Raw genomic sequence first — 12277 nt, forward strand, 5'->3', positions numbered from 1 at the left:
TCCTAATTTCTTTGTACAAACATACTGGGTGGTTGACCAAAGGCCATCACGTTAGAACAATGAAAACCCTGCTGTCTTTCTTACAGAACTTCCCTACTTCCTCAGATGTAGACTTCTGGTAAATTCAGCCATTTGACACATAGCCATAAACTGAGATATAAATTTAAAAGTACTTTTAAGAAGCAAATAACTATCACAAAGCCCTTGCACTTTTCTGTGTAGGATCAGTGGAACTATCCTAAGCATCAGTTTTATATATTAAAAAAAAATTGAAACATAACAAAGCAAAAAACATGTCAGCAAATCATAGCAAACCAATCAATAAAAAAAAATTATAAGAAGCAGATTAGTGCTTCTGTATGCTTTCTGTTTTGTTAGAATAGCACCTGAGACTTTCCATGCAACAAATCGTATCGAGCGTCTGCTGTTTCCAGTCACTATGGTAGATACCTGAAGATACAACAATGAGCAGTGATTCCTAGGAGCTTCCTAGCAAAGGGAATGCAGCTGCAAGCAGGCATTATGAACCTTTATTTTGAAGAGTTTGTTATATTTGGTGTATTTGCTTAAGGAAGCAGAGATGTAATATATTTTAGATATTTCTACTGCAAATGGTCAGATTTGTATGGGTCTAACACCTGGAAAATTCTCTCTCGTGGAACAGCTCATCTCCCAACATTCCAGATAAATGAAGCATTACTCTGTTATGCTTGAGAAATGAGACATTATGACATGTATTTCATAATTGTAACTCTTGCTATTATAGCATATTTCTGAATAAATTTAATAGCCACAAAGTAATCAACATGTTCCCCATTTAAAAATGGATCCTAGAAATTAATTCCAAAACATTTTAATAATAGAATATAAACTCTTTCAGTCAATTGTACTACAATTTGACAGTGATGCAGATCCATTGAGAGGTTACAGAAATGCCATTATAATATATACTGATCCTACTGATGTCTAATTTGAAGTTACTCATCAGAAGGATTAATTAATTATTGGGAATATGTAGATAAACTGATATTTTTCAGAGAGGAAAGGCAAGAGCAGACCAATGTGATTAGTTTACACAGAAAAGTCAGAGATGGAAATATGAATATTTTGACAATATGAAGATGCAAAGGCAAAATCATGGTCTAATTTATTTCATGCAAAAGCATGCTTGTTCTTATTCTTTAGTCGTTAGAATTGGGCCCATGGTATTGTAAAATAGAATATAGGAGGGCCTAATATTCTCCCAGGAACTTTGATCGAGACAAGCACTTAATGCATCGGAGCCCTCTGAGCTACTTAAGAAATTTCAAGGCTGAAAATCCTGAAATGTGCATTTGATGGCTATTCAGTCTCAGTATCGATCTATGATATCTACTATATCTAAGAAACAATTACCAAAATTGCTCTTGCTATTGCTGTAGTAATAAGTGCTCTCCCTGCTTCTAATGTTGTCCCTTCCCCATCTGTTCCCCACACTGCAGCCAGAGTGATCTTTCTAAAGCTCGAGTGTGATCACAACACTCCCCTGCTTAAAACCCTACATTGGCTCCCTATTTCCCTGAGGATGAAGTCCTTAAAAATAGCTTCATGTTCTGGCTCCTGCCTACATCTCCAGTCTCATCTTTCTTCAGTCTCCCCTCCACCAACTGCTCGCTTCTACCCCACAACACATATATTCCACCCTCCACTCGTGCCAAAACTGTTTGCAGTTTTCCAAAGGCACCTGATTCTCTCTCTTCCCTGGGCCTTTGCACCAGTTGTCCACTTCACTTGTAACGATATTCCTCTCTTTCTTTATATGGCTAATGACTACTCATTTTAAGCCTCTAATATTTTAAGCTTCCTGAAATCCTCCCTCACTGTGCCTAGCTACTCCCCAACTCCTGTCCTATACACTCTATGATAGCAGGAATTTAGCTCCATTTTATTATTTACCTTACTATTTTAGTTGTTTTTTCTTGTCTGTTTTCTTCACTAGACCATGAACTCTTCGAGGGGATGGTCATGGTCTGTATCTTGTATACTGATGCATCCCCACACTTTTGTGCCTGGCACAAATTGGTGTTTAAGTATTTGTTGAATTGGATGAGCAATAGAATTTTACTAAACTCCTCATGTAAGGCAATGCCATGGAATGGAAAGGACACCAAACTTACTAGTAGCTGTGCAGTGTTGAGCAAATCTCTTCATTCTCTGAGCTTGAGATACTTCATCTATCAAACAAGAATATCTGCTCCATCTCCATGCCTTACAGAACTATTAAGAAGAATAAAGAGGGCTTCCCTGGTGGCTCAGTGGTTGAGAGTCCGCCTGCCGATGCAGGGGACACGGGTTCGGGCCCCGGTCCGGGAAGATCCCACATGCCGCGGAGCGGCTAGGCCCGTGAGCCATGGCCGCTGAGCCTGCGCGTCCGGAGCCTGTGCTCCGCAACGGGAGAGGCCACGACAGTGAGAGGCCCGCATACCGAGAAAAAAAAAAAAAAAAGAAGAAGAATAAAGAGGTCAGTGCATCTGACTGTGCTTTGTAAAATAGAAAGCACAGGCACTGGAAGATGATGAGATGGTAAAAGTCTGTGGGTTTTGTCTTAAGTAAATGTGAGTTATTCAGGAGGTGTAATAGAAGCTGGCAATATAGAGTCTAGCACACATCCTTGGCCTTGAAGGTTAGAATCTTCAAATTATTTTGGAGATACTGTAAGAGAACATTTTTGGAGGGAAAAATATTTTTAGGAAAGTTTCTGTGAATTATTTACTTTCTTTTATGTTTATTCCTTTGAAAGAAGTTGACCTCCTTTGTTTCTGCTTCCTTTCCTAGAAGTGACTCACACTCTGATCTAATAACTCAACTTCCAACATTGTACTTAAAATTCTGATATACTTTGCAGGGAAGAAAATAGAAATAATTTCCTCTAGGAAATATGTATAATGCCATGAAGTTTTTTGCATACTTGAGGAAGTAGAGATTACTGAATCCTAGCCATCTTGTATTTTCCTTTCCCTATTTGTTTCATCCCTGTATTTCTACATTTGCTCAAATATGAGAACATAGTCCTTGTTAATAGTAAACAGGTACAGGATTTTGGTTCTTCTCAAACATGGAAGATATCATTCTCTCTACTAATTTTACTTTGTTTTTATTTTGTTGTTATTATCAATAACAATAATAAAACTAAATTAAATTATTGGCCAAAATAGAGATTATTTTATCCCATTCTCTTCTTCTAATCAGTAGGTAGGAGGATCCTTAAACCTGTAAGGATACTTAGTATTTTCTGTCCCTTAACAGTTGTTCATTCATTCATTCACTCGTTCATTCATTCATCAAATATTTGTTGACTGCACAACTGTATTCCACGCACCATTCCAGGCTCTTGAAATAAATTAGTGAGCAAAACAAAGGTCTCTATTCTTCAGGCACTTACATTCCAATTAAGATGTGCACGTCTTATCTTTCCTGGGAGTCTGTGATAAGCTTGAGGCAGGAGATGTATTTATGTGCCTTTTAATGTTTTTGCAAAAGTCAATATATTTCTTTAAGGAGGATACAACTAATTGATGGTGTCATTGTAGGAGGAAGTGTTCCAATAACATATGGGACAAATGGGAAAGGAGAACGAGGACTAGCTTGGGATTGGCTATCAAGATGGATAATATGGGTAGTAAATGACACACACACACACACACACGGATAATTGAAATAAGACTCTTGTCATCCTTTATCTCATTTCTCTGCATCCCTGACAGAGTAAGATATTGAAGCATAGAGATTCATACTATGGACTTTAGATTCAGGTACGCCTGAATTTCCTGGCTATGTCCCTTAATAACTGGGGGACTTTGAACAAATTGTACACCCTCTCTAGACCTCAGTTTCCTCATTTATAAAGTGAGGATAATAAGAGAACCTACATCTTAGGGTTGTTTGAGATTAAATAAAAGAATACATGTAAAGAGCTTAGCTTATGCTAAACGTTAGTAAATAATAGATTACTAAAATTATTAACCCTTAAAATAGGCTTTTTTCCTGCCCTATTTTCAGGAAGAACCCCTGGATTAAAAGAATTAAGTTACTTGTTCATGATCACATAGGTAATCAGGAGGTAGATACTATACTTGGATCCTCTATCTCTGTGAGTTTTCTACTGTACCCCATTGCCTCTTTTTTTATTTTTATTTTTTAATTTATTATTATTATTATTTTGGCTGCATTGGGTCTTCGTTGCTTTGTGGGGGCTTTCTCTAGTTGAGGCAAGTGAGGGCTACTCTTCGTTGAGGTGCGCAGGCTTCTCATTGCAATGGCTTCTCTTGTTGTGGAGCACAGGCTCTAGGCATGCGGGCTTCAGTAGTTGCAGCACGTGGGCTCAGTAGTTGTGGTGCACGGGCTTCAGTAGTTGTGGCACACAGGCTTAGTTGCTCTGTGGCATGTGGAATCTTCCCAGACCCAGGATCGAACCCATGTCCCCTGCATTGGCAGGCAGATTCATAACCACTGTGCCACCGGGGAAGTGCCTCCATTGCCTCTTAAGATGTGGTTTTCCCAGAACACAAAGAGAATCAAGTGAAAAACGGTGTGTACGCTTTAAAAAAAAGCATTACTAGACAGACACTGCTACATATAAAATAGATGAAAACAAGGATTTACTGTATAGCACAGGGAAGTATATTCAATATCTTGTAATAACCTATAATGGAAAACAATCTGAATCACTTGACTGTACACCTGAACTAACACAATATTGTAAATCAACTGTAGTTCAATTTTTAAAAAAGCAAAACTAAAAGCTATAAGGAAATATTTAATTCTAGTTACTCATAGATTTGATTTCCACAGTAGATTAGCAACTTAGAAAGCACTTCTGTGTATACCAAGTTTGAGAAAATGAGTATGTTAAAGAATGGATTCCAAGTTTCTCACTGTTGAGGAATAATGTTACACTTAGGGAAAAGGGAAGACTAGGTTCTATTGATGTTATTGGATTGGCATTAGAGATATCAATTTGAATGTGTATGTATACATTCACATAAAGATGTATAGACAAATATTCATATTTATATTTATATATTCATATGTATATTCATATACTGGCTCTGTCTACTAAGGTGACCTAGAAGCCAAGACTTGTCAGTAACAATGAGTACCACCTAGTGACAGATCTTGATTTCTAAATACCATTCTCCACCAAAAGGCACAAGAGCTCCTTGAGCAAATGCTGATTCCAACACTGGTAAAGGACAGTACAAGATGAAACTGGAACATCTTAGGAATAGGAAACCAAGAAGTGCACAAGAATAATAGATAATATCATATTATTAAAACAGGACCTGGTAGAAGTATTTACAATGAAAATTGGTAAACACTGCAAATGAGGGATACCCCCAAATCAATTATTAAACATTTTCCAGCACACCAATAACATCAACCAAGTGATCAAAGATAATATCACTATTATTGGGACAAGTGGACATCATGTTGTTGGGTTTTTTTTTTTTTTTTTTTTTTGCGGTACGCGGGCCTCTCACTGTTGTGGCCTCTCCTGTTGCGGAGCACAGGCTCCGGACGCGCAGGCTCAGTGGCCATGGCTCACGGGCCCCGGACCGGGGCCCGAACCCGTGTCCCCTGCATCGGCAGGCGGACTCTCGACCACTGCACCACCAGGGAAGCCCAACATCATGTTTCTTAACTCACAATAGCACCCCGCACCTCCCTGCTGCTTCTCTCTGTAATTCCATCAAGAATGGCTCTCAGCTAGTATGTGTGTTATAAATGGTCTCATACATTTTGTTACACCAATATGCTACTGTCACAAAGCTCTCTATATTTTACTTTAAAAAGGAAACACCTTTTAACCAAAAGGGTTGTATGTCTAATACTAGCACTTCAGTCACTAGTAAAAAGGTGAATAGAAACATGGCGGACAGGATTGGTGCCTCAAGTCACTGGCAACACCATGTCCTTGTCCTCAGGTTAGACTTGAGGCTTTCATCATTTCCGTGCCACACTCACTGGTGAATTTTAGGATCATCAGAAACTTTTAGTCCTTTAATGTAGTAGTAAAATTTTAAATGTACTTAAAAAAAATCTAATTAATCATCTTTGCTCTATGACGTGTATTTTTCTAAATAGCAAGATTTAAAATAATAAATGATATGGAAAAGTTGAGGATTAGAAACGTATAGTTAATTCTTCAATCCCATTTTTTAAATGGGATGGTAAATGACATTTTAGAAGATATAATCAACCAGAATTATAATCGGAAAAAAGGAGAGACTAAACCTCAGTGTGTGCTTAGTCTGTGTTTGAGGCCTACCCAGTACTTGTTCCCTCCTTTTAACTCTCAATTGTTATCAAGTAAACATCGACATGGCCCACACGCCCATGTGTTGCCACAGGTGATGTGGATAACTTGGAGAAAAAGGTGGATGTTCCTATTCTAATACGTTTGCTCCTTTTTAAAGTCAGCTCTACTGAGGTAAATTTAAATATAATGAAAATCACCAATTTTGAGTTTGCAATTAAATGTGTTTTGACAAATGTACATAGTTATAGAACCATCATAACCATGATATAGAACATTTCTATCAACCCCAAAGTTCCTTCATGCCCATTCCCTACCTCCAGGTCCTAGAAACACTGACCAGTCACTCTATTGTTTGCTTTTCTAGAATTTCATGTAAATGAAATCATAAAATATGTCTTTGGTACCTGGCTTCTTTAAGCATACTGTCTTTGAGATTTACCTAGGTGTCATATGTAACAATAGCCTTTTATTACTATTTTATTACTACTATTGCTAGTATTCCATTGTAAGGCTATACCATGATTTGTTTATCTATTTAGCAGTTAATGGATATTTAGGTTGTTTCCAGGTTTTAGCTATTATGAATACATCTTTCAGCCTTATTTTTTTTTTTTTTTTTTTTTTTTTTTTGTGGTACACGGGCCTCTCACTGTTGTGGCCTCTCCCGTTGTGCAGCACAGGCTCCGGACGCGCAGGCTCAGTGGCCATGGCTCACGGGCCTAGCTGCTCCGCGGCATGTGGGATCTTCCCGGACCGGGGCACGAACCCATGTCCCCTGCATCGGCAGGTGGACTCTCAACCACTGAGCCACCAGGGAAGCCCTCAGCCTTATTTTAATAACAACCAAGAAATTCTTCTTTACTGCCATTGCTTTTATCCCAATTTGTAAAATATGGTAACTATAAGTTTTGTTAAGTGAGATCATCAATATTTTGAGTAAGAACTGAATGAAAACCATTTGGGGAAGCCTGGCCCAGCTATCCTTTACAAGGCTCTCACACCCAGCTGGAATTGACTTATTTTTCTAAGCTTTAGTAGTTTTATTCCCTAGTACCTTTCTTGTGGTATATTTCACCTTTTACCTTCTGTGTTGGCCATTTTGAATCCCCTATTGGGACAATGACTATGCCATATTTATGTATCTTTGTTTGACCTGTGCCTAACAGAGTGTCTTTCAGAGTTATGTTAAATATTAAATGAATTGGTTTGGATTCTTCTCTGATCACTTCCTTGGATAACTAAGTGATTTTTATTAATTCTTTCAACCCATTATTGCATTACCTGTAGGGTGTTATAAAATACGTTTCCTAAATCAAAATATTGCAAATCCCACCTCTGCCTTTACAGCATTTACAGTAACCTTTGAGCAGATTTCTAATTCTTTATGACCCTCCTTTTTTTTCTTTTTCCAACTATAATGTGAGAGGATTTGATTAAACAAATTTGAGATTCCTTCTCAGTTCTAAAATGTTAAGGTTTTATAAAAAACCTGCTAAGTCAGAAAGAACCTGCAAGGTGAGAGGGCAACATAGAAGGAAAGGGGTATATAAAGAAGGTAAGAAAGCAAAAATATGTCGCGTTTTTATGCAATTGAAAATGAAATGTGTAGTTTCTTTAACAGAGTAAAAGTTGGGCAAGGATTCAAGAAACAAAAGTTGATGTGTAACAACATTTGTTGGTAGAACATTCTTTTAAATTGTTTTATAAGGAGAACTACAATAAGACAGTAGTCCTTTTCTCTAGTAAAGTTAGGAGATCAGTAATTAGGTTCCTCATTCTGAAAATTACTGGTGAGACTGGCAGCCCCTTTGTGTAAGTGAACCATAAACCCCAGTTTACAAAGGGTAGTCCCAGTTATGACTGTTTGTCTTGGTATAATTACTTATTATTAATTATTAATAATGCCCGTTTTCACTCTCAAATGGGTATTGGTTTTGAACAATGCATTTTTTGGTCACCCGATTACTGGGGATCTCAGAGTCCTAGGTCTCCCAACCTATATCCCCTGCTCTAGCTAGGGTTCTGTCTCGGGGATGGTTACTCAGTGAAAGAATCTGCAGTGCTCTCTTCAAGCTAACCCCTTCAGCGGCAGCATCTCCATCTGGCAACACCATTAGAGCCGTTCTCTTCCATACACTCTTCTCTCTTTTTTTTCACGTCTGGAAAGTTTTTGCCTCCTCATATAAGACTTGAGCAGATTCTGCAGCTTCACTTAAAGACTGCAGCCTTCTTTCCCCTATGGCAAGTATATAAGAACATCCGTTCATTAAACATTCACTGCCCGCTTCCTGTGTGCCATGTACTGAGCTGGGCTCATGGTATAGAGAGACAAAGATGGCAGAAAGGGACAGACAAGTAAACCAATAACCAAAGTGTGATAAATGCTATCTTCGTAGGATGCATATATACACAACATATACTGATGTCACTGTAGAACAGTTAATTTAGGAGAGAGGGGAAAGAGAGGAGGGGAATTTTGAGCAGGTCCTAAAGGAGCAGTATACATTGAGCAGGGGTGACGGGTTGGTGGGAGGCAGAGAGGGGTGAGGTGGGCGGGGGGGAAAAAACATCCCAGCAAAACGCAGAGACGGGCTTCCCTGGTGGCGCAGTGGTTGAGAGTCCGCCTGCCGATGCAGGGGACACGGGTTCGTGCCCCGGTCTGGGAAGATCCCACATGCCGCGGAGTGGCTGGGCCCGTGAGCCATGGCCCCTGAGCCTGCGCGTCCGGAGCCTGTGCTCCGCAACGGGAGAGGCCACAACAGTGAGAGGCCTGCGTACCGCAAAAAAAAAAAAAAACCAAATAAACAACAACAAAAAAAACCGCAGAGACATGTGCAGCTTTCCATGGCCAGAAAATATGTGGAATGACTGGGGAGGCAAAAAGTGGCCTCGACGGACCATCCATGTGTTGCTGTATACCAGTTTGGAACTGAGTGTGAGGCAAGACCTTGGAGCGAGTCCACGGGGTGTTGTTACTAGAAGTACCAGAAGGGACCTTATTTCACATTCAGCGTGGCCCCCTGATGATCCATTTGATTGAGGTGTGGGTGTATTTTCATTCTGGAATTTTGTACTACAACATTACCACATTCATTGACCTATTACAATACAGACTTTCCTTATGTTGCTTTATGATTAGAAGCCAGTGATTTGAAGTTCCACAGCAGTACATAGACTAGTAGTGATAGCTTTATGGAATTGTTTATTTTTAGTTTGGCAAGACAAGACAGTAAATATCTCAATTAGTAAAGTAAAGCAGCATGGATGAGAAATGCCCACAAGAAGATTAGGAGTTAGAAATAACTAAGCCAGTTAATTGAAGGAAACTTTTATATCACTTACCCATATTTAGAGAATAAAGAACCAACCTAATGTGTGTATGTGTGAGTGTGTGTGTGTGTGTGTGTGCTCACACACATTGTCATTATCCACAGTGGTGCCAGTGATGAGGTCCTTGGCATTCTTCAGGTTCTAATTGTTCAGGAAGTTTCTCTCTTTAGGAGCCACTGTGATTGGATATTGACCCATCCACTGGTCAATATCCAGTCACAGTGGGGTGAGATACATCGTCTTTGACTACAGAAGCTCCTCATCCTGCAGTTTCCTTCAGTGTGACCCAAAAGGGATCTTATTATGAAGTGCTGGGAGAAGTTTTTTATTTTCATATTTATATCCACATTACATGGCCTAATGTGTGAAAATATTTAATGAAAACATGCATGTGGTACTGCAGAATCATTTACTTGCCTCCAGATAGAATCTCCTACATTCTATTTGAGATTCCGTTTTAAGCTTGGGAGGAAAAGCAGAGGTGATCTACAAAACTTAGTTTCAAGAATTTAAGTTTTGGGTGTATTGAGTCATGCTCTTCCTGTAACTTCAGGATCTTTAGGAAATATTGACCATTCAAAAGAAAAAAGATGGGCTTCCCTGGTGGTGCAGTGGTTGAGAGTCCGCCTTTCGTGCCCCAGTCCGGGAAGATCCCATGTGCCGCGGAGCGGCTAGGCCTGTGAGCCATGGCCGCTGAGCCTGCGCCTCCGGAGCCTGTGCTCCGCAACGGGAGAGGCCACAATAGTGAGAGGACCGTGTACCGCAAAAAAAAAAAAAAAAAAAAAAGATTAATTGGCGGTACGTAACATTGAGAATATTATAGAGAACGGTGTTTGTGTTTTAAAGTTACAAAATAGCATTATTCAGCTGTCATGATTTTTTGATTTTTAAAGTTGCTTACTTTAGTCAATTTAGATTTATGGCAAGTATTTAACATTGTATGAAAGGTCCTTTGGAGTTTCTGCCTAAAGTAAGGGGGAGTCTGTAGAAAGACTGTTGTCTACTTATGCTTAACAATTTACTACGTATCAGCTCTCTGTGGTCTGTAGGGGAAATGATGGGGATTAGTGCATCTGTAGTTTAAATTTCTGTCTGTCTCCTCTCTGCCTTGTAGGCTGGAAAAAGATAGCATTCAGCAGAGCTTTAGCAACGATGCAAAGGCCCAAGCCCTTCAGGCCCAGCAAAGAGAGCAGGAGCTGACACAGAAGATACAGCAAATGGAGGCCCAGCATGACAAAACTGGTAGGTGGTAGGGAAAGATTAGAGCCTGGGCACTTGCTCACAAGCCAGGCCCACACCTTACTGTGAAATGACATCAGGAACACCTGTAACCTTTGGCTGGCCGAAGGGAGCAGATGCTAACTACACCGGAGATTCCGAATTACATATTAGTTAGCGTTTAAAAGAGAAAATGGAAAGTATTGCCCACTGTCTGTTGATTTCAGAGTGCTGCTCTCACATCTGTTGCACCATCTGGATTATGAGTTTATTTACCTGTGTTCAAGAAACGTAAAGCTGAGAGAGACCACAACAAAGTAGAAAAACAAAGGGCTTGTTTTTGGCTGGGTTTTCAGGCACACATGTTATATAAAGAAAATAGCATCAGAAGCTCTGCGGGAAATGCTCTGAGCTTACAGTTAGAGCCTCCTGAATAGCATTGAACAGTTCCCACAGTACACACATTATAGCTACTCTAAAAGCCTAATGAGTTTGCTTCAGCATCCAAACTGGAGAAAAGCTTTAGCCATTAATCGGTTCTTAATTCACTGTCGCAGCTGGATGTAATTCAGTGGCTCCAAATTGATATGTTCCTTTATTTAATCTTTGCAGCTTCGAACATTTTTAGCATTTGTATGATTTCCCCACCTCCCCCAACCCAGTCTAGAGTGATGTTTAATCCTTTGCATTCTTCAAGTTCTCACAACTGCTGTTAAAATTCACTAATACAAGGCATTGACCACAGCTGGCAGCTTGGCTAAAAATTGCCATCTTTCATCACATTGGCACTATTCTGCAGACTGAGTTGGCCAGTAACTCTTTACCTTTAATTTGAAAGTAAAATGCACTTTGAAAATAGGCAGTTTGATTTGTTCAGTCGGAGCATTATGTAGTTCCTTTCACTTTTGAGTTGTGTGTTCACAGACAGTGTTAGTCAAAACAAGACAGTGTCAGTCATTATAATTCCACACCACATACACCAAGCTGATTGTACTATTAAAACAAAAGTTTAATTGATCCTGTTTCTTCCAGAAAAATGTTGATTAATTTTTAGTGCCTTGATTTATTTTGCTTTGTATGCTATAAGCTTTTTTGTCAGTCATTGTCTAAAACTGAAAAGAAAGGGCCTGTTAAACCTTTCACCTAAAGATAATTTTCATGTGATTTGATGTATACTATATTTGATGACATGGTAATAAATGGTTGCTTATCCTGTAAGTGAAAAATTGCTAATGTAAAATTCATTAAATAATCTGTTTGCTAATAAAGAGGCAAATGTCATATTGATCCACATAATTCACTCCATCACTTTCAGTAGAGATTTTCTTCTCACAGTGTTTGGCCAGAAGAAATGAAAATTCTCCGGGCTTGGTAGTTGTTTTTCCACTAAAAACAAAAGGAGAAGATTACAGGATGAATTATTGTTTGCCT

General features: G+C 39.2%; 1 protein-coding gene across 11 annotated transcripts in view; it reads left to right on the forward strand.

The window, feature by feature from the left end:
• SDCCAG8 (SHH signaling and ciliogenesis regulator SDCCAG8) overlaps positions 1–12277 on the forward strand; it is a 267820-nt gene that overhangs the window by 160800 nt on the left and 94743 nt on the right. For 9 of the 11 annotated variants that reach the window (XR_007478804.1, XM_004284509.4, XM_033414400.2 and 6 more), the window contains one exon: positions 10743–10870. Coding sequence is in view for 9 of the 11 variants with exons in the window: in XM_004284509.4 (XP_004284557.2) it covers positions 10743–10870 (128 nt within the window). In the remaining 2 variants the exon portion in view is untranslated. Of the gene's footprint in view, positions 1–2254; positions 2725–10742; positions 10871–12277 lie in introns of those variants that run through there. The other 2 variants (XR_004479471.2, XM_049713572.1) reach the window with 2 other exon arrangements.

The sequence above is a fragment of the Orcinus orca genome, chromosome 1, assembly GCF_937001465.1.
Source record: "Orcinus orca chromosome 1, mOrcOrc1.1, whole genome shotgun sequence".
Classification (NCBI taxonomy): Eukaryota; Metazoa; Chordata; class Mammalia; order Artiodactyla; family Delphinidae; genus Orcinus; species Orcinus orca.